At 42.8% G+C, this 20,682-nt stretch overlaps 1 protein-coding gene across 2 annotated transcripts; it reads right to left on the minus strand.

The window, feature by feature from the left end:
* Window positions 1–318: 318 nt before the first annotated feature.
* Window positions 319–20,670, minus strand: dnajc16 (DnaJ (Hsp40) homolog, subfamily C, member 16). 2 transcript variants are annotated; one of them, XM_069183785.1, is made up of 15 exons: window positions 20,516–20,670; window positions 19,041–19,229; window positions 17,936–18,002; window positions 16,466–16,793; window positions 15,282–15,466; window positions 14,926–15,030; window positions 14,197–14,355; window positions 12,645–12,775; window positions 11,685–11,862; window positions 10,031–10,213; window positions 8,554–8,630; window positions 6,822–6,902; window positions 6,641–6,733; window positions 5,099–5,269; window positions 319–4,323 (listed from the first exon to the last, which is right to left on the minus strand). In XM_069183785.1, exons 2-15 carry the CDS (start codon window positions 19,217–19,219, stop codon window positions 3,879–3,881), a joined length of 2,382 nt encoding a protein of 793 aa, XP_069039886.1. In that variant the 5' UTR covers window positions 19,220–19,229; window positions 20,516–20,670; the 3' UTR covers window positions 319–3,878. The 2 variants fall into 2 exon arrangements, with proteins under 2 accessions (XP_069039886.1, XP_069039887.1); XM_069183786.1 differs by having other exon boundaries at window positions 20,503–20,670.
* Window positions 20,671–20,682: the final 12 nt, after the last annotated feature.

Genomic DNA, 20,682 nt, shown 5'->3' on the forward strand with positions numbered 1-20,682 from the left:
TAGTCTACTATTAATATATGACAAGATTAGCTATCAGATTAATCAGATATTTCACTCTTATTTTACTGTGAAACATCCATCCTAAAACCCTTCTGAGGAAAAGAAAAACTAATTAAAATAACTTCTGTTTCTTCCTCAAGAGCACAGACCGTCTCAAAATAACATTTAAGCAGATGTTTTTGAAAATCTCTAAACTTATTTAGACTCCCAGGCCTTTCTGTGTGGGACACTGAAATGTGAAACTTCACGATTTCATGAAGTGCCAACATGGTCTACGGGATCCAGTTAAACCAACTGCCAACACCTTCATCCACCAAAAAAAGTTCAAAAATTCAACTTTATTATTGTTACAGAACATTAATGCAACATTTATAAACCACAGCACAACCTATTTATATACAAGACGTACAGTATGTACAGTTTAAATAAAAGCATGTGTAGTTAAATCAGCTTTCCTTCACTTTGTTATTTTATTGGGGAAGATCCTCAGCCAGTATTTAAAATTTAAATATTGGCGCTCCACCAGCCAATATTTAAAACAGCAGCATACAACGCAATTTAATCCAACGAAAAAAAAAATCTCTTTGTATTACATGTGATCAGCAGCATTATTAAACTGTGTTAAAGACAGAGTTTATCACTTTCTTTTTTCTCTGCATCTGGCATTGGAATGTTTCCAGTAAGCTTTCATCCATCCATTTACTAACCCCTTCACAGTGTTGTGGGGGAGCTAGAGTCTATCACAGCATGCAATGGGCACAAGGCAGGGTACACCCCGGATGGGACACCAGTCCTGTGCAGGGTACACACTGATACAAACAATTCACGCCAGGGCAAATTTTCCCAGAAGCCAATTAACATACCAGTAAGCCTTTGGACTGCGGGAGGCAACCGGGGCACCTGGACAGAACCCACGCAAACACAGGGAGAACATACAAACTCCCCCCAGACAGTAACCCAGGTCAAGAACTGAACCCAGGGCTCCGGTATTGCGAGGCAGCAATGCTGACCACTGCGATACCCCGCTGGCCAGTAGGCTTCCATCAAATTACAACCCCAATTTCTGTCGATGGAATCGGGGGAAACAAGCAGGTGTCCATCAGTGTTGCAGCTTAGCCGACTGTGAACTTTACTCACTATTAGTACAGGATTTCAAAAGGCTTTGTCACACACGTGTATAACATTGAAACACAGCTACACTAATTCAGCAGTGCACAGTCCCTGATCTTGCAAGACCTTGCAAGACAATTTGGCTAAACTTGCAGCAACCAAACGGATTCTTTGCCCATTTTGGAGCTTGAAAGCTACATTGTCGGCTGAGGGCGTTTTTTAGAAAACAGACTTTCTGAAGGGTTGAACAACTCAAAACATTTTCAAAAGATCAGATCAAAGGTGCGCTGATGTTAAAGGGCCCAGTTAAACCAGTTAATCCACATTTCAATCATGATATGCTCTAATACGGAAAACGTTTGAATGTCCCTTGCATCTTTTTGTAGGCAAATGTCTTATCCTGCACTGCAGTGCTCGACTTAAAAAAACTAACTGGCAAGTGTCCAACATACAATAAAAAAAGATATGGTTGTCTCAGCACTTGAGTGCTACTGAAGAACATGCCGACACAGTAAATGTATGTAAAATACAATTCTGAACTACAGCAATGTTGGCTGTTAGTAACTGCCATCTCTATAGGCTGTGCAATTCAGAAGCCAATGTAGTCAATCTAACTCGTTCACTGTATACCTTCCTCAGATTTCATAGCATACAACTTACTGTATGCTTTTCATACACTAGGGAAGTTATGTCTAATTGAAAATATAATGCATGATTACAAAGCTTGTCCCTTTTATTTGAGTATTGTTTGTCTAATGTCTAAAGCATGTCTAATCTATTTACATTGTAACTCGTGTCTTTCTACTTCATGGGTAACTGAATGACCTCACTATACAATGCCAAAGAAGTGCCTGTAATCAAGGTCACCTATATCAGAAAGCCTATAATAAATCCCATGCTGGTCAGTGGAAAAACTAAATTTGTTACATGGTACACAAACTGAGAATTCAAAGTCTACAGAATTAAATATGAACTTTATCTATTACAGTTAACATTATCTCTGACAACATACAAAATTTTCCATGGCTTGGAATTGAGCAGAATAAAATATTGAAAAAGCTAGTCAGTATTTTCATAAGTGCAGGGGAAAAAAAGGATGAATTAAACCAACCTTTACGCAAAACGAGATAGTTTACCAAGCAATTGGTTAAAAGCACCACTGGTCTTGTCAAACACTGGCAGAAGAGTGACTGGGAGCAGAGTTTTGGTAAAAAGAATCCGATGGGCTTGGTTTGGTTCAGACTTAATCAGCGTGCTTGACTTCAAATACAAAACCAATATCTCTTTAAATTCCGATCTCCTCTGTGGCAATGTATTCAATGAAGTAGTGCAAGCCATTTTTAATTAAAGCCCAGATCAAATTAAAATTCCGATCTTACATTAATTATAATCCCCTTGCTTTAATTGGATTTTTGTTTGCTAGAGCTCTCTTTTTCTGCTCAATGAAAATTCCGCCAGCAGGTATTGAATTTTTCTGCATTCGGAATGATTTTGTCTTCACTACATAACTCCATTTTGGATACAGCTGTCAATGCATATTCTACAGCACGGGTAAATATACTTCTGAGGGTTAAATATATTACTACACACGTCTTAATCTTATATTCCTTATATCATACCCCGTGCTTTCATTTCCACTTCTCACTTCATTGTCTAATAACCACGGTTCAGTCAAGTCTTGGTGAGAGCTCAGTTCAAAAACTGTTTTAAACCAACATGTTTTGAACTTCCTTTTGAATTTTATAAAAATATGTATGTTTTCTATCAGGAAGGTGTAAGCTGAACCAGAGTCCAGTTGTGTAACACATCAAGGAAAATCACTTAGTTTTTTTCCAGAAATGTAATGTTCTAATGTTTAGAAGAGAAGCACAGTTTTTTGGGGTTTTCCGTCTTACTGGTTCAATGGCTCCCTTAATGAGCAATTTCTTGGGCATTTGGTCGCTCCACCGAAACCTCCAAAGAGAAGTTTGTTACGACAAAGACGAGCGTTTATTTCCAGTTCGAATGGAACTGATCAGAAACTCACAGATGTGGCCTTCTCCTCTATTGTTTTGACTTGTCATTCTCCCGTTGGTCTTCCAAGTTTTCTTTTTACATTGGATGACTTAAAGGAAGCCCTTCCTTCAAAACAGTTACAAATAAAGCTGCCAGAAAGTCACCTTGAGCTTTTTCAATTGCTTGCATAATAAAACCCAATTTAGCCATGGACAACCCGGCTACGAGACCTATACATTTGACAGCCTGGGGTTGGAGTAGTTGCGTCAGCTGTTTTGATAAAACCCAACATCAGGCAGCAGCAAAACTCAAAAATGTGAAGGGAAACGTTACATTACCGTTTGAAATGAGAATCACTAAGGACGTCACCTGATTTTGTCATCTGGGGGGTAACCTTAAAATCTGTTGCATCGTATGAAAATCGGGTTAAAATGAACCCACTGTCCTCTCCAGTGAGATGTCAGAAAGGGTGAGCGTTTCAGGAGACAACTATTCCACAGTTTGAAAACTAAAGCGTTAGAACAAAAAAAGAAACGAATGGAGACATGCCAGCCATAGCAGTGTAGGCAGAAGGGTTTTGACCTCCACATGACAGTTGCTGATAATCTAAGGAGGGGACGGTGTAAGCTATGTAACATCTCCTCCTCCAGTGCACCACATACTGGGGCATTTTCTTTCTGTTCTTTACAGGACACCCGCGCTCGGAAACTAAGTAATCTCAATTCAGTTTGCACTTGCAGGCCCCGGTGTTATTGTTATTCCCATAAGGGGCGTTATTTTGCAGGGGTGATCTTCTCCAGCCCGGGCCAGGCCGGGATGTAGTGCCTGGGCAGGGTCCCTTCCATCAGGCGCTCCATCCACAGGCCCAGCCTGTCCAGTTTGTGGTGGATCTGCAGGGTGGAGGCGGAGCGGGAGTGCGGGATGTGCTTCCGCGGCTCGTCCTTGGCGCCAGACCTCGGCCTGCCCTCCTCCGACGACGACCTGCCACCGCCTCCGCCGCCGTCGCCCTCCTCCCCGGTGTAGACGGGCTTGAACAGGCAAAAGTACTTCTTATGGCCGTTGAGCGCCAGCACGAAGCCAGTGTAGTCCGCCTTGCGGGCGCTGTCGTCGTCTTCGTCGCTGTCCATCTGCAGGGCGTCGGGTGCGACCTCCAGCAGAGCGTCCATCCACTCGCTGTGCTTGTCCACGTTCAGGAAGGAGAAGTGCAACGTGAGGCTCCTGCCGGGAACACGGTTCAGAAACGGACAAAGATAAAACATCCCCCCATCCATCGTCTAACCACTTCTCCCAATTCAGGGGCGTGGGGGAGCCGGAGCCTATCCCAGCAAGCTACAGGCGCAAGGCGGGGTACACCCTAAGCGGGACACTAATCCATCGCAGGGGACAAACAGACACGGAGCATGAAGAAACCCATGTGAACACGAGGAGAACATACAAACTCCACACACCCCAGGTCAGGAATTGAACCCAGAACCCCGGTTCTATGAGACACCTTTGATAACCACTGTGCCGCCAACACCCAAAAAGCATGTTCTGCTGATGAATGCTTCTATTAGTTAAACTTGGCATGAGCACAATATTATGTTCTTTAGAGAACCAGCAACATTATGCAACCATTATGTTATCTGTGCATAGATGGTACCCTACCCCTTGTCTGCTGCATGCCAACATTCACCGCAAAAAAGCTCAATCAGCGGATGTTTGGTTAGGAAGTATTGTATTGTTACTCAAATTGTTTACAGGGGATTTTTCAGGATACTGTCTCTTCGTTGTGCGATAAAGCACTTTGGAAAAACGTACACAAATCATTAAGTGGGAAGAGTCAGCGAGGACAGATAACACGCATCTACCCAGAAACACATTCATTTGACTAATGCAGCAAACATCCAAGATCACGCAGAAGACCATGCAGATGTAATGCATTTTTGCTTTGGGTTATTTTGAACTGCTGTTTACTGCTGTCACAGCTCAGTACAGGGGAAAGGAGACTCACCCAGTGAAAGAGTAAACTTCTTTAGCAAACTTGCTGAGCAGGACATTCTTCGAGGCATTCGTTAGTACCAGGACCACATTGATGTGCCCTGGCCTCAGACGGACCAGATTGCTGGTGTACGTGATGTCAGTCAGCTCAGTCACTTCCACAAAGTTCTTCTTTGGTGGCCGACTGCAAAAAGCAAAGCAACATCTGATTTCCAACTCGTATTAAATGCATCTCTTTTTAACTAGGAGCATATCCTCTCCATTTTTTTTGCAAATTATTTTTTTCCAAATTAAATCCATATACATTGCTAGGATTTACTGCAAACTGTGTCAAGAAAGAATCAACAAGACCTGAGCCTCTATGGCAAAGTGCTTTCTTTCTTTCTGCAGATTTCAACATCCAGTACTTTAATCACAATGATCAAATCGTTTGACTTACTCAGGGCAGACTCCACCTTCAGGTTTGCTGCACGAGTGACAGACGGACAGCCTGCCTTTCTGTAGATCTGCAGGTGAACCTGAGACATGATCTTCTGACCCACATCATCCAGCACAGAATTGCCAGCATTGCAGCTACCATAATTAAAATTCCCCAATTATTTCATTCTGTTCTTTGTTCCCAGTTGTGTGGGGGGCGGGGGGAGCTGGAGCCTATCCCAGCAAAAAATGGGCGCAAAGCAAGATACACCCTGGATGGGACGCCAGCCTATCGCAAGGCACACACAGACCCACACACTGACACCTCTGACACTGACACCTGACTTTCTCAAAAGCCATTCAACTTACCACTATATCTTTGGAAGGTGCAGTTTCGTTCTGAACCGCAGTTTCAGAGCCAGGACAGGTTTAAAGAAATGCAATGGACAACTGCAAGTGGTCACTCCCAGGAGGCCTGGAGGGACTTTGAGCACATCCAGCCTTAAAGACCACTTGCCACATGGAACGATTGACAATGGACAACCACACTTTCAAAGACCTTTCATTATTTGGTAGAGATTTTGTTAAGATCACTTTATTGGCCCTATACAATCTCTTGTATTAGGAATTTGTCTTTTCGCAGACCCCAGCTTGTTCTCCATGAGACACACAGACAGGGAGAGAAGCTGGGGGTCAGAGCGCAGGGTCGGCCATTTCTACAGCACCCCTGGAGCAGTTGGGGTTAAGGGCCTTTTCTCAGGGGTCCAACGGAGTAGGATTCCTCTGCCAGCCACGGGATTTGAACCGGCAACCTTCCAGCCACAGGCGCAGATCCTTAGCCACAGAGCCACCGCTCCGCCCATCGTTGTTATGCTAGAGCTTTGTAAGACTGGTAAGCACTTTGGGGGAAAAAAAGTTAAAAAATATATCTTTGCAATGTGGGAGGAAACTGTAGCACCCAGAAGAAAAATGCACAAACATGGGAAGAAACCTAACACAGATAGTACCCCAGGTCCAGAACTCTGCTAGCAGTAATGCTAACTGCTACACCACCTTGTGACTATAACAACATGCTCCAATATTCCATTGGTTATTATGACTGGCTGTAGGGAACATGCTGTATGTGAGGGGATCATACCTGGACTGGTTTGCACTGCTGGGGGATCCGTTTTCGGGCTTTTGTGCGTTTTCCTTCGCCTTGGGTTTCGGCTGTTTGTCTTCACTTGAGTCGCTGAAATAAAATATGTCTGTAAACAAAGATGGGGGGGGCTAAGTCACATCCGGCCTGAAGCGAGACTACAAGAGGCGATCCTGCTCACCTGAAGGCCTGGATGATAACTGTGCCAAACAAGATGAAGAGCGCCGAGAATATCAAGGACAGCAGGGGCATCATCTCGCGCCTGCAAACGGCACACAGCAGCTCGTTAGGGAAAACAGATGACGAGATGTCTCAGGACAACGGACAAAAACAGGCTTCACACGGGGATAGTCGGTCTGTCAGAAAAATGTATGCAATCAGCAGATCATATCAAATCTGATTTTCTTAAATGCTCAATTTTAACACTGAAGCTTAAACATCAGGTCCACTTCAGATAGTTTTTTTTACCAACAGGTTGAAGGAACATTTTTAGTCCTGAAAAGAAAAGCCTGCAAGCCTAGAAGACTATTCAAGTGATAAATGGCTTGTCCTGACACATTTTTGTACGGAGCACAATTAGAGCTTCAAGCCCTAAGACTTTGAAGGGAGCTGAAGAGCTGAATGTCCTGCACGGACAGGTGGAAGAAACTGAGCCTTGAGTCCTGAACAGAGATGATTATGAGAAGATCTGATCCAAGTACTCACTGTCCTCCAAGACACTGACCAAGTCCACCCAGCAGCCTTCTTCACAATGAACAGTGAAACATGAACCAGAAAATACAATTGTAAGCTACGTATGAAATTGAGACCAGGAGGCCCTTCTTTACACAAAGGGTTGTGGGAGTATGGAACAAGCTACCAGCCACATAATTGAAGCCACTATCCTAGCTTTTTTCAAGCAACAGATGGATGAAATCCTTGGATGAACTAACCACAAACTACCAAACAGACTACATCGAACAAATGGTCTCCTCCTTGTTTCAACCATTCCTAGGTTACATCTATTTACACTATCAATTCCTAAAGGGTTTATATTTGAATCAAGGCAAGAGGGCAATTATTACAGGCTCGTTCTGGGACAAATAAAATCGTTCTGGAAAGGCAGTAACATTGTGACAGATTAAATTCAGCTCACTTGTCTCTAGCTCCAGCTGCCAGGCTGGTGTAATGTGAGCACAGAGCTAAAAATGGATTGGACAAGCTATAAAAGAACTGACAAACTGCGGAGTGGGGCAGCACACTGCATTCAAACCTTCACAGCCATGCTGGAATTCTGTACTATGGATCATGTCAGATCATTTATCATTTATTTCAGCACCTATCTATGTACACGGAATTATATGCTTCAAATTTGAAGATTTTCATTAGGTTTTGAAATGGGTTATAGCCATATAATATTGTCAAAATGCTATTTTCCACTGTTCAATGTTCATTTTTCACTGAACTTCTGCTCCCGATGGGAGATTTGTTACAAGATGGTCACTGGTTTTGCCATTCCTTTAACTACTCTTATTTATATGTTGTTTTATAAATAAGTATCTTAATCGGTAACCACTACGGTACAAACAATTTCTTCACTTAAAGTTAGTTATTACTAAATTGTGGGCACAGTTAACATCCTAATGTATCATGTATCATGCAGAGCTGTCACAGGTATCATGTAAAATAGGAATTCAGTATAAAATGACTGGACCAATTATCTGTTTTTACATTAAAATATCACAGCACATAATGAAGTCCTGAAAATAAAGGAAGGAAACTGTGGAATACTGTTAAAATATAGCTGGCTTAACATTTTTACAGTTCATTTTCATAGTTCATACTCTAGTAAAGACAGCAATGAAGACTGATAATTGCTATGAATACTGAAGAACTTCCTCCTTTTCATAACAATGGGAATCTGAATAACATACCAGTTATTGTGGAGAAGATCATCACCGATCTGCGCCAGGTAATCATAGGCTGTATACATCCACCGAATGAGAAACATCTGAAAATTATGAAATAACATTATTCTTCTGCATTTGTTCCCATTTAATTTAATAACGTTTGTCTCTTTACTTGCCAAAATAACACAACAATGCTGCTTTCTTGTCTTTGCTTACATGATTTTCTGCAGATAAAAAATAACAGAATAAAATTTGCATTTATTCCAACAACAGCACTATATAAATGATATGGTAAAATAGCAATGATTGACAATGTCCTTACAGCAACATTATATCAAGTCTGATGTGTGAAATTAATATTAATTACAGTGCACTTAGGACACTTTTTAAAAATAGAAAAATTAAGGATCCACTGAGTTCTTAAGTAGCTTGTATACCTTAAGGAACAGCAACTAATACGGATAAGTAAAATACCTATTTTCTATCATCTCAATATGTGGTTATTAAAGAAAATACAAAAGAATTCAAGATTTAATGCAAAACATTTTTCAAGGGGGGTAAGTCGAGGTCTCTTGCATTTACTTTTTTCTTGAAGACATTTCGCTTTGTCAAAAAATAAATGAGCAATGTATTATCAAACTAGTAGTGTGAAAATATGAAACAGGACTATGCTGTACGTGAACTACACTGAATGATATTTGTTTGGGACAGTGGTTAATACTGCTACCTCACAGAGCTGGGGCTCTGGGTTCAATTCCAGACCCGGGAGACTGTCTGTGTGGAGTTTGTATGTTCTCTCTGCATTTGCGTGAGTTTCCTCTGGGTGTGCTGGTTTCTTCCCACAATCCAAAAACATACTAGTAGGTTATTTGGCTTCTGAGAGAATTGACCCTGGTGTGAGTGTGTGCCTGTCTGTGTCTGTGAGTGCCCTGCAATGGACTGGCGTCCCATCCAGGGTGTATCCTGCTTTGTGCCTGAATTGGAAAAAGCCGTTAGAAAATGGATGTATGGGTGATATTATACAAGAGAGTTGTCTGTCTGAAACAGCAGCATTTATAATAATTCCTTACACTTATATAGCGCTTTTCTGGACACTCCACTCAAAGCACTTTACAGGTAATGGGGACTCCCCTCCACCACCACCAGTGTGCAGCTCCACCTGGATGATGCAACAGCAACTACTGTATTGGTAAAGGCCAATGGGAATTTTGGCCAGAACGCCATTGTAACACCCCTTCTCTTTTCAAGAAACACCCTGGGACCACAGAGAGTCAAGACCTCGGTTTAACATCTCATCCAAAGGATGGCATCTTTTTACAGTCTAGTGTCCCTGTCACTATACTGGAGCATTAGGACCCACACAGACCGCAGGGTGAGAGCCTCCTACTGGAGGTACACCTCTTCTAGCAGTTTTTCCCATCCAGGTACTGACCAGGCTCACAGCTGCTGAGCTTCAGGGGAGTTTTTATAAGCAATAAAGGACCCTATTTCAGCGACTCACAGATGCAAATTCGTTGTTTAACTCGGGGAGCATGGCGTCGTAGGTGAGGATGGAGGGGTCCTTCTGCAACAGCTCCAGCTGCTCCAGAAGCCGGTATTTGTCTTCCTCGCTGCCATTCCAGCCCCCGGTGATGGGCTTATACAGAACCTTCCCCGCCGCGTTCCTCCTCTCCAGAATCACAATCTGAAAAACAAGGCAGCCCATTCAGAGCTCAGTGCTGCGCGTTAGTGCAGTGTCAGGGCAGGCACTGCGGTTGGGAAAGGCCCTGAGCAGTGACTGAGCTTCCTCTGGGGCCTACCTGGGGAGGGTTTCACATCTGCATTTAATATTCCAATCATTTGTGGCTTTTTTAAAGCTCTCTTCATATACGGATAACCTGCTTCTCTTATTGCGGCGATTGCATATTGGATCTGCGTCTGTGGCTGGAAGGTTGCTGGTTCGTATCCCGCGGCCGGCAGAGGAATCCTACTCCGTTGGGCCCCTGAGCAAGGCCCTTAACCCCAGCTGCTCCAGGGGTGCTGTATAAATGGCTGACCCTGCGCTCTGACCCCAGCAAGCTGGGGTCTGCGAAAAGACAAATTCCTAATACAAGAAATTGTATATGGCCAATAAAGTGTTCTTATCATAATGATCATTATGACCCTCAGGGCCATCAGTAAAAGCAAAGCTCCCTCACTGGTGTGCCTTACTGCACACAGTGGACAGTGGAAGCTTGGTGCACTATGACCGAAGCCACACTGCTATCATTTCAGAACATACTAGACATTTTGGAGATTTAACGGGGTTCACTGCAGTGAACATGTTCCAGAAGTGACATCACTGGCTTCAAACCAAGGCAGTGGAGAATTCTGCTGTGGCAGAGGAGCTGGTCTTTGGCTCTTTAACAGTGGAGTTTGCTGCGGTCTAGGCAGTGGTGCTGCTTCCGCTCGGAGCCTGTGATCAACCATGGCTGAACCCTGACACGTTGCAGAGCTGCACACGTTACAAAGCCATCACACAACACATGCTATCTGGCACTGTGCACTGTGTACACAACAGCCCGCCCATCTCCAGTCAATCCTAATCCTGCGCCGATCACGCACCAATAATGAGACAGCCATCAGAGTGAGATGGTTTATCACACAGCACACTTTTATCACATACACTCATGAGGGCTACCGGTTCGCCAACTTGACTTCTTATCTAGGCGCCGTTCGATTTCATCATGCGTTTCTCAGCCTTCAACAGAGACGAGTAAGGCCGATTCACATAGCATAATAATATTCTAAAACAGAAATTCCCGAGTGGTTCATCCATGAATGGGCTCCACTAAGAGTTGTCGACATGATCTAGGGAGCATTGTTTTGAATCTGCTATACGCTAATAATCAGTAGTGAATAGATTCTCAAACAGCTGACAGCGACTGGGGTTTGGGTAAGTACACTGTCAGTCCCCGTCTTGTCAAGCAACCTGCAGTCTCGCTGTCTTATTAGCAAGAACTGCATCAGGAGCTCAGCTGTGTGTAAAAAGGTGGCCTGACACTGTAAGATCCAGAGCAATGTGTGCAGCCTCCTTCTTCCTTGTGCTGGGATGACAGACAGCAGGTGCCAGGCAGGTCACAGAAAGCACAAACTGTGTAACAACTGAAAATAAGGTCATGTCCAGGCGTACAGACCTGAGGGGGGGCACCGTCCCTGCCCCTCAGCAGCGCGTCACACAGGGGCTGCTGCTGTTTCTGGTAGACGTAGGCAAACCGCAGAACCTCCTTCGCGTTGGCAGAGGCAAAGGAGAGAAATTCATTGTAGCCCCTGGTGAACGAGTCCCCTTCACCAGTGATCAGCAGGATACAGTATCTACAAAATTGTGTCAAGAAACAGCCAATCAATTGAGCCCGGCGTTTAACCTGTTTTTATTAAAACAGCATGCATCGTGACCTAAATAAACAAAAGGCACCGTTTATCTGCCACATCAGTGTGCAAATACATTCAACACTATAATATTATTAAGCTCTGCATAGACAAATTCTATTTTTTTTAGCAAATGTCTCTTCGTAGGATAAGGAATTCTTTCCAAACAAACTTTGGAATTACGCACCAAGCATACCAAATCAGGTATTTGCATCTTTTATAAAAAGTAATACTTTTACTATCTTTAATCATTTAAAAAACCCGATCTGACTGAAAACCAGTGCATAGTAATTGAGTTGCTTGATAAAGTCCTAAACAAGAAGGGGGGCAGTGATTCACAACTTCATTTTAAGCAGAATGTTGGCATCAAAGCACAGAATAACAGCTGACTTATGGTACCAAAATTTACATCTATGAAAATAAAAAGAAACTGTGAAGATGCTCCTAAATTAAAATGCAAAAAGCAGAACACATTTAAAATTAAAGGGTCACAATAATTTTAGACAATTAAAAAGTTTTAAATCTTTCCATCTCTGTTCATCATCATAATCATCATGGAATAAGCTTGTATAAGTTAAAACCTTGAATGGCTGTGAGATAACAGCATCACTTTTGCATAGCAAATAAGAAACTTTATCAACTCTGTTTTGTTTTTTTTTTCATTTACCAGACATTTAACAAACTCTTGGCCTTGTGAATGCTTTAAAGCTAATAAAGGTGATACTTACTTTCTCCGTCTGTGGAACTGCTTCACAGGACAGAGCTCGTCAAACAGCTTCTGGTTCACCAGTCGAGGAACCAGGAGAAATCTGTTGTTCGAGATGAATTCCTCGATGATTTGTTTCTTCATCCCTCTAGCCTGGCAGACAGGAAACACAGATGAGAGAAGACAAGATTAAAATTTGCAAAACTTTTCAGTGTGAAGAATAATTAGGTGGGAAATGAAACACCTGCTGACAGGGGCCTGCTTGGTCTGAGCTGATGGAAAACAGAAAGCAGGAAGTCAATAATACTGGCAAGCACAAACAGCAAGTGGAGAATTAATATATGACACAATATATTTTCAAACTAGGTGATACCCTTAAACATGACATACTTTGCACGGTCCTTATAGACAACAACGTACAAGTAATTTACTGCTTGTGCATCTGCACTAGTCTTGCTGAGATGACTTGATGACAGAATCGGAGATGTTAGAAAACAACACGTCTCTCATCCTGTCCCTCTTCTGCTGTCCTTAACAGCAGAGAGAGATCAGGTCAATACGTTTTTCAAACCCTTGCCGGCTTTTTTCCTAATCCACACTGACAGTTCTGACAGTGAATGTAGCCAGCCATTTCAGCAAATAGTCAAGGATTTCAGAGGATAATGTGACTTTTTTATTAGGTCATTTGTAGACTTTGCCATTAGAAATAACGCATGCAGTAAATATTAACAGTCCTTGCAACTATTAGAGTTATTAAACAAAATCCATCCATCCATTTTCTAATCCAATGCAAGGTCACAGGGGGAACCAGAGCCTAACCAGGCAAGCAGGATGCACCCTGGACAAGACGCCAGTCCATCGCAGGACACACAGACACAAACACACTCACACCAGGGATGATGTTTAAAGAAGCCAGTTATCCCAGAAGCATGTCTTTGGACTGTGGGTGGAAACCAGAAACCCACACAAATACATGAGGGACATACCAACTCCACACAGACAGTAGGAATTAACGCAGTGCTATTAGACTTAATCTTACTCCATGTTTTCTACATGATTTCTTTTCTATATACTGTACTTTGCTGATTAGCCAGGGCTGGTCCTCCCACAAGTTACAAGGCCACCCAGTCTAACAAAAGCAAGCCTCATACAGTGAGCAAAAGACTAGGTACGTTTCCTCCCGAATACAACTGAACCTAGAAAGGGAGGGTGTCCATCCTCCAAAGGGTGCTATTCATCGATAATACCATATTATTGATATGAATAATTATATCAATTACCGTATATGTAATAATAACTTATAACATACAATAAATTAATTACATATGAACAATATGATATCAATATCTTGTTATTCATACCAATAACCTCTGACAGCTGACAGATCCTACAGGACATTATTTGGAGATAAAGGCATTCAAAAATAAAAATAAGTCTTTCTAGCTTTCTCTATGGGTGAAAGTACATTGACTTCACTGGTCAGATTTCCCAACACTCTCATGTATCAGGCGTGAATTAGCACCAGCTAATATCCAGACTCTAGATTGTGGTGGCAATACAAATACAAAACGTACCTGAATGACATCGGCTGGTTTCTCAATGTTCTCCTTGAAGAGGAGCATGGTGGGGGCGTAGCTGTTGATGTTGAACTGTCTGAGCAAGCTCTCAGTCTCAGACAGGCCTTGGTCCACATATCCAAAGCGGACAAAGTCCTTGTAGGCAAACGCCGTGAGCTGTGGGTGAAAAGCAGGTGTCAGAAAGGAAACCAATCACTTTGCCATCCAGGCAAAGTCTTGAATTGCAGCAACCTGAAAACAAACAGTGCCTCACTCATGTTTTATTTTAAGAAGGCCATGTCATCAGTAGTTAGCACTAGGAACACACAAATCAATACTCAACAGCCCGGGGAAGGATTTTGAAGTTGCACATAAAACAACACAAGGATGACTTTATATAAAGGCCTATCATTTTTTGTTTTGCTAAGAAACAGTCAGACTTTACACAACATACAGTGAGAGGGTGGTCTCCCAGCGTTTTAACAGGGCTGATCAACCCCACTCTGCTGTCTCTGGTTTGTCTAGATGGCTTGATCTCGTATAGACAATTTAAAGAGAAACCACAGACCAGCTGCTTGAACGCATCCTCCAGGTACTGAAATGCAGAGTGTGTTTGCCACACCAACACACTTCCTCACTGAACATCAGGTTGTTGCAATTCAGTCTGGAAATTTGGACAGTCCCACTTATACTATTTCATCTCATGATGTTTAGAGCTATGATTACTACATAAAACACATTATTTACCTTGTACAATAAAGGCACCACAGGTACTTGATCAAACAACAGCACATGGGGCTTGTTCTCTTCATACCAGCCATTCAGGAACTGGAGGTAATTTTTACCTGTTACCTACAAGCAGAGAGTCAAAAACATCAGCACAGAAGATGAAGATCTAGACATCATAGAAGGAGGCATACTACACATATATAAAACACAATTCTTAGAAAGAGGCTTTAAACAGGGAAACGTCATTTTCCGAGATGACACTACTGGTTGGAGCTTAGTGTTCTTCTTCAGTCAGCTGTAACCATAACTTCTACTTTTTGTTCCAAGATGTGCAACCAATCGGTCTAGAATCTGTATGCTCTTGCTGCACGTACCTTCTCTACCAGTCTCTGCGGCAACAAGTTCTCCACAAACTGCCTCAGATGCTCCCTGACCACGGCATAGTGGAAGAAGGTGACTTTCCCGTTGATGAGCCCCAAGATGGATGGGGTACGGTGTGCCCCCAAGTGGTTGGCCAGACGCTGCTCATAACCGACATCTACTACGCCAATCCCCACACCTGCAGTAAGGAAGCAATGACCCCATGTGACCCACCAGCATGGTTAGCAGGTTCCTTTTCATCAGGCGACTATTTTAGACGTCAATGACTTTGGTTGGCCTCCCCCCCGATTTGGAGAGAGTCTTTATTATCCCCGGGGGGGGGCAAATTGTTTTACAGCAGCAGTGTTGACGTACAGATGGAGAGAAGGAAAAAACAAAACGACAGGAACAACAATATCCATACATATTTACCTAGAAGGTCAAGTGTTAAGTAACGATATGGCTACAGGTATGAACAAGAACTTGAATCTGTTGGTTTTGGAGTTGGGGAGTCGGTATCTGCGTTCTGATGGGAGTAACAGGAAGTTATTAAACAAGGGGTGTGAAGGATCGTCACAGATTTTGCTTTACGCAAACCACGTGAATGATAGATGGAGGAGAGAGCTGGAAGATCAGCACCAATGACCTTCTGGCATATTTTCACCAGGCTGCCCAGTTTGTTCCTGCTTCTCAATTTCAGGTCGCCAAACCAGCAGATGAAATCAACAATGAATCATCGACCTTAAAGTACTTAAGCTTCCGCAGGAAAAAAAGACGTTGTTGACCTTTACTGAGGATCAGGTCAGTATTGGCTTCGAAATTAAGCTTGGAGTCCAGGACAGTCCACAAATACTTGTATTGTTCTACCAGCTCCCCTGAATCTCCCCCGATGTAGGTCAGGGTGGGAGTGGGGGTACTTTTCCTGAAGTCAGTTATCATGTCTTTGGTCTTGGACACATTTAGCTTGAGGACGTTCTGTTCACACCAGGTGGCAAACTCATCAACGATGGGTTCGCGACTCCACTCGCTTGCCTGCAGCAGGCGATCACTGACAGAGTCGTCTGCCAATCTGATTCCGTGTCTCGAGTGGTGAGAGCTCTTGTGATGGTTTGCGAGAAGAACCAAGAGTAAAGGAGACAATACACATCCTTGGGGGGGGGACCCAGGAGAGGAATGCTTTTTGTGGGTTCAAACTTACCCAGCGCCTCCAGCTCCTGCACGGTCTCCTTCCAGACCGGCTCGATGTGGATGCAGGTGAAGCACCAGTCCGAGGTGATCTTGATGAGGTACGGCCGCTTGAAGCTGTCCGGCACGATGTCGTTTATGTACTGCGTGTAGTGCAGCGCGTACTTGCTGTCGGCAAAGTCCCTGCTGCCTTTGTTGAAAGGGAACTGGAAGAAGGACTCGTCGAAGTAGAAGCTGTCGTGGAAGTGGCGGAACTGCTGTCGCTGCTGGGCGTAGGGCTGGTTCTCGTCCGTTTGCCCAAAGCGGTCGTAGTTCGCCCTTTTCTCTTCGTTGGAGAGAATCTGGGAAGAGATCGAAAGGCATGGGCGCCACTTGGCACAGGTGTTCAACGATGCCTTTTAAACATCGTCTATCTGTTCTATTTCTTTGGGGATCTGTCAGAAAAGGGTGAATGCGAGGAAACGCGCCGACTTTCAGTAGTGGGGCTACCTTCGTTCGAACAATGTGTTGAAAACTGAGCTAAAGGCTAACATGACATGACGAAGCATTCCTGCTCTAAAATACAAGACATTTTCCTTGACCTGGTCCTTTGAATTGCTTCGGTAAACTGTATGCTGACATGTTCTTACTCCGGTTTAATTAAAAGGTGCATCGCGTCTAATAATGTTCACCACATTACACATGGGGTTACAGGCATTGCCTTTGCCCCAGTACTCTTTCACTGGACACTGAAAAGACGTCTTGGTGTTCACCTGGATGGGAATATCTATAGTGCATTTTAGATCATTTGTGCATAAGATCAAGGCTCATTAATATGGTTGACTTTGTATGCAATTCCTATTACATGAACCATATCACTGTGGTTAAAAGCCATCAACGTGGCTGTTAACAAGCAGCACGTGTTCTTGTCCGCTTGTTCAAGGGCCACTAATCAGGGATGTCTTCCCTCAGCTCATTGGAGATTCCAGGCTATCAATGTACTACTTCCCATCACTATAATCGACTTTCCACATTATTTTAAATGTATTGAGAACAATCACTAAGTGCTTCCTTGGTCACCATTTATTTTAAACCAATTCCATTCACATTATTCCCATAATATTTCAAAATAAAACTTACAATAAAGACTACCTTTAGCAAACCCAAGAACATCTGACGTGAACCCGATTCTTCTGCTAGAGTTGCACCAAGACAGCTATGCCACCGCACTGAATGAACCAGGTTCATAATATCTGGGATTCCAGGGCTACAACTACATAGAAAAACAGTACCACTGGCTTAAAGTGTATTTAAAGTGTATTGACTACATTTAATCAATATCCAAATTCACCCAATTATCCAAAAACTCAAATGCCACTACACTACCTGTAGCTATAAGGAAGATGCAATCTTATATCCGGTAGTTTAGATTTAGTTTTGTCAGACAGCTTATTTTAACTTCCACTCAAAAGTCATCAAGAGAGAAAATGTTAAAGGGGATTACCTCATAGGACTTTGTGATCTTGATAAACTTATCCTCTGCCTCTGGGTTTTTATTCTTATCTGGATGCCTTGAAGGAAAATAAAAAAAAATAAGTTGTACTGAGGTTTATTGTGGACGTACTTGTAATGACACATTAAAGACTTCCTTTAACCAAAAGTATTAGGAATGTGAGAAAAGCCATACTCAAGCCACAATTTCCCACTGAGGAGTCTTTGAAAGACAGAACTGTCACAGTGCAATTTAATCACTGTGACCGCAGCAGCAGAATATATTTCAGACTTACTCTTGGATACTCTCCTTGAAATTATCTTATTAAATTGGTGTCACACAAAATACCCATTTTTTTATATCTGGCTAAAGTCTGCCACTCTCTCGACACTGCAACATGTGCACTTATGAAGATTTTATATGTGGTATTTTTTAATATTTAGGTAGCCAATCAGGTACATTTCAGGTTTCAGACACAGCGATAACTGCTAGATACTTGTAATCTGTAACTGACATTACATCTGTAAGTAGTGACAGCAGCTCTACAATAAAACCTCCAGCCACACAAACGTTAGATCCTACAGGAATATGCTTTAGCAGACTGCAGACGTCTGTCATCCAGGCAGTGGATAGAAAGTCCAGGCTTTAGAGAGATAGGATGGACAGCTGTGAGTCACAGTGGCCCCGGGCTCTCATCTGTTTGTTCATAATACTTTTAAGAAGCCCAATCACCTGTCTTTCAAGATCTAAATCGGCTGCTGCAAATTCTCCAAGAATCTGACTCCTGCCAACTGGAGTGCCCCATGTCAAAGTTTACTGGGCAGTTCAGCGTCAGCAGAAGGAAAGGACCGATCTGTTCTGTTCAGAGCCCAACAACTGCAAGAGGCTCTGTGGCTTTCTGTGGCTCTCCACAGGGACATGAAAGGAATCAAAGCTGAACAACCTGCCAAAACTGACACAACAAGGGTGTATTTCTATTTGATGGAAGGGACCTCAGGCAAAAAAAACCTCTCTCTCATTAAATAGGGAGTCTGTATTTTACCATTGGTACTATACATTGGTCGAAGATATGAGCGAATTTAAATAAGCAGGAATTCTGATTCTATCTGCTTCTCACCATTCTTTGGCCAGGCGTTTATACACCTTCTTGATTTCAGCCTGACTGGTGCTCCTGGAGACCCCCAGAACCTTATAAGGATCAAATTCAGCAGCACTCTCCACAGAAGGACTGAACAGCAGCAGGCAGAGAGACAGAATAAACAGCAGGGTCAGGAAAACCCCCTTTAACCAGGTCATCTTCTTGTGGCTGAAAACACAAGGGAAAGAGAGAGAGTCTGATTTGATGCATCCCTCTATCCTCTGTCAACAGCCACCTCTTCCTGAGAACACCAGATCCAGTCACAGACGCCCAGGGTGAAAGACAGACCCACGCCTTGGATGAGACAGCAGTCCAGCATGGGACAGAGAGACACAAGCACACAGGGACATTTTGAGATGCCAATTTACCTAGCCACTGCATCTCTGGGATGACTGGATTATCCGAAGCACAAGGAGAAAAACTCTCCAACCATGTCATGGAATGGGAATATTCAACCCATTCCTTATGGCAAAACTGGATCAGTTCTGACACGTTCAGCAGTGATCACTGATCAACTTCAACTGTTATGGTTTGCTTTAATGCTTAATTCCTGCTTTTCTGGGAAGTTTTGGGGAACTCGTTTTTGAGTGTTCAACTCAACTCTTATGTTTAAGGTTGGGTGGCTTTTTGGTGGAAAAAAGCAAAGTCCCCTGCAATATGAACTGCTATGAAACCTAGCGTTTTTAATATTAGACTTCAAAGACGGTAGTCCCCCATGTGTTGATTGGTTAGCTTGATTCGAATTTAAAATCCCGTTCATTTTAATATGTGATGAGAGGATATTTATAAACAAGAAAAATGTACATACAAATAAAAAGGTTGTCTAATTTGACCTGACGATTTTACCATACATTCCGTACGACTAGAAATTATAAAACGTAATAGTTTAATGCCTCACCATATTTATAATAATAACAGCCCAAAACGCACGACCTTACAGGACAGAAAACTCTGCTGAACTGAACACAAGATCTCCCGTGGTTTAAAAGACTCCAAACCATTTACAAAGTGTAATCAAATACATTTCAATACCTTGAAATACACTTCTTTCTAGGGACAGTAGGCAATGTAACACTGAACTACCGATACAGTTTCACAATGTCAGGACATTAACATAGTTTTCAACTTAGACAAAACTAAAACGTGATTCCGCACAACACAAAAAATAAAAGCACACGATTTAAAAAGACGTTTAAAGTAAACGACGGTACCACTGGCGAAAGTAAGCATTTGGGAATTGCGGTTTTCTGTTTTCGTAGCCCTCGATTACAACACCGGACGAGTGACTGCTTGGGATATTCACATTACGACCTTCAGACGACAAAATAAAAACAGCATTTTTATGGTATGACCGACAGCTCTATAACGCACTAAACCGAAGAAATGCATTTAACCCAAAATAGAAAATAAAACTACTTATTCCCCGGAGCAGTTGTCAAACCTTGCAAACGCACCACAAGCAAATCGCTGGCTCAGTCGGTCCTGATCACCATGCCGTTACGCACCCTCGTCCCTTCTTCTGTTTTCTATCAAAATTCGCTCACGGGTCACTGCAAAAAATCAAAACACCGGCAATTTACTACAAGCATCCGAATTGCACGACTACGTTTTTTTAATCAAA

Source organism: Lepisosteus oculatus, chromosome 25 (assembly GCF_040954835.1).
Source record: "Lepisosteus oculatus isolate fLepOcu1 chromosome 25, fLepOcu1.hap2, whole genome shotgun sequence".
Taxonomy (NCBI): Eukaryota; Metazoa; Chordata; class Actinopteri; order Semionotiformes; family Lepisosteidae; genus Lepisosteus; species Lepisosteus oculatus.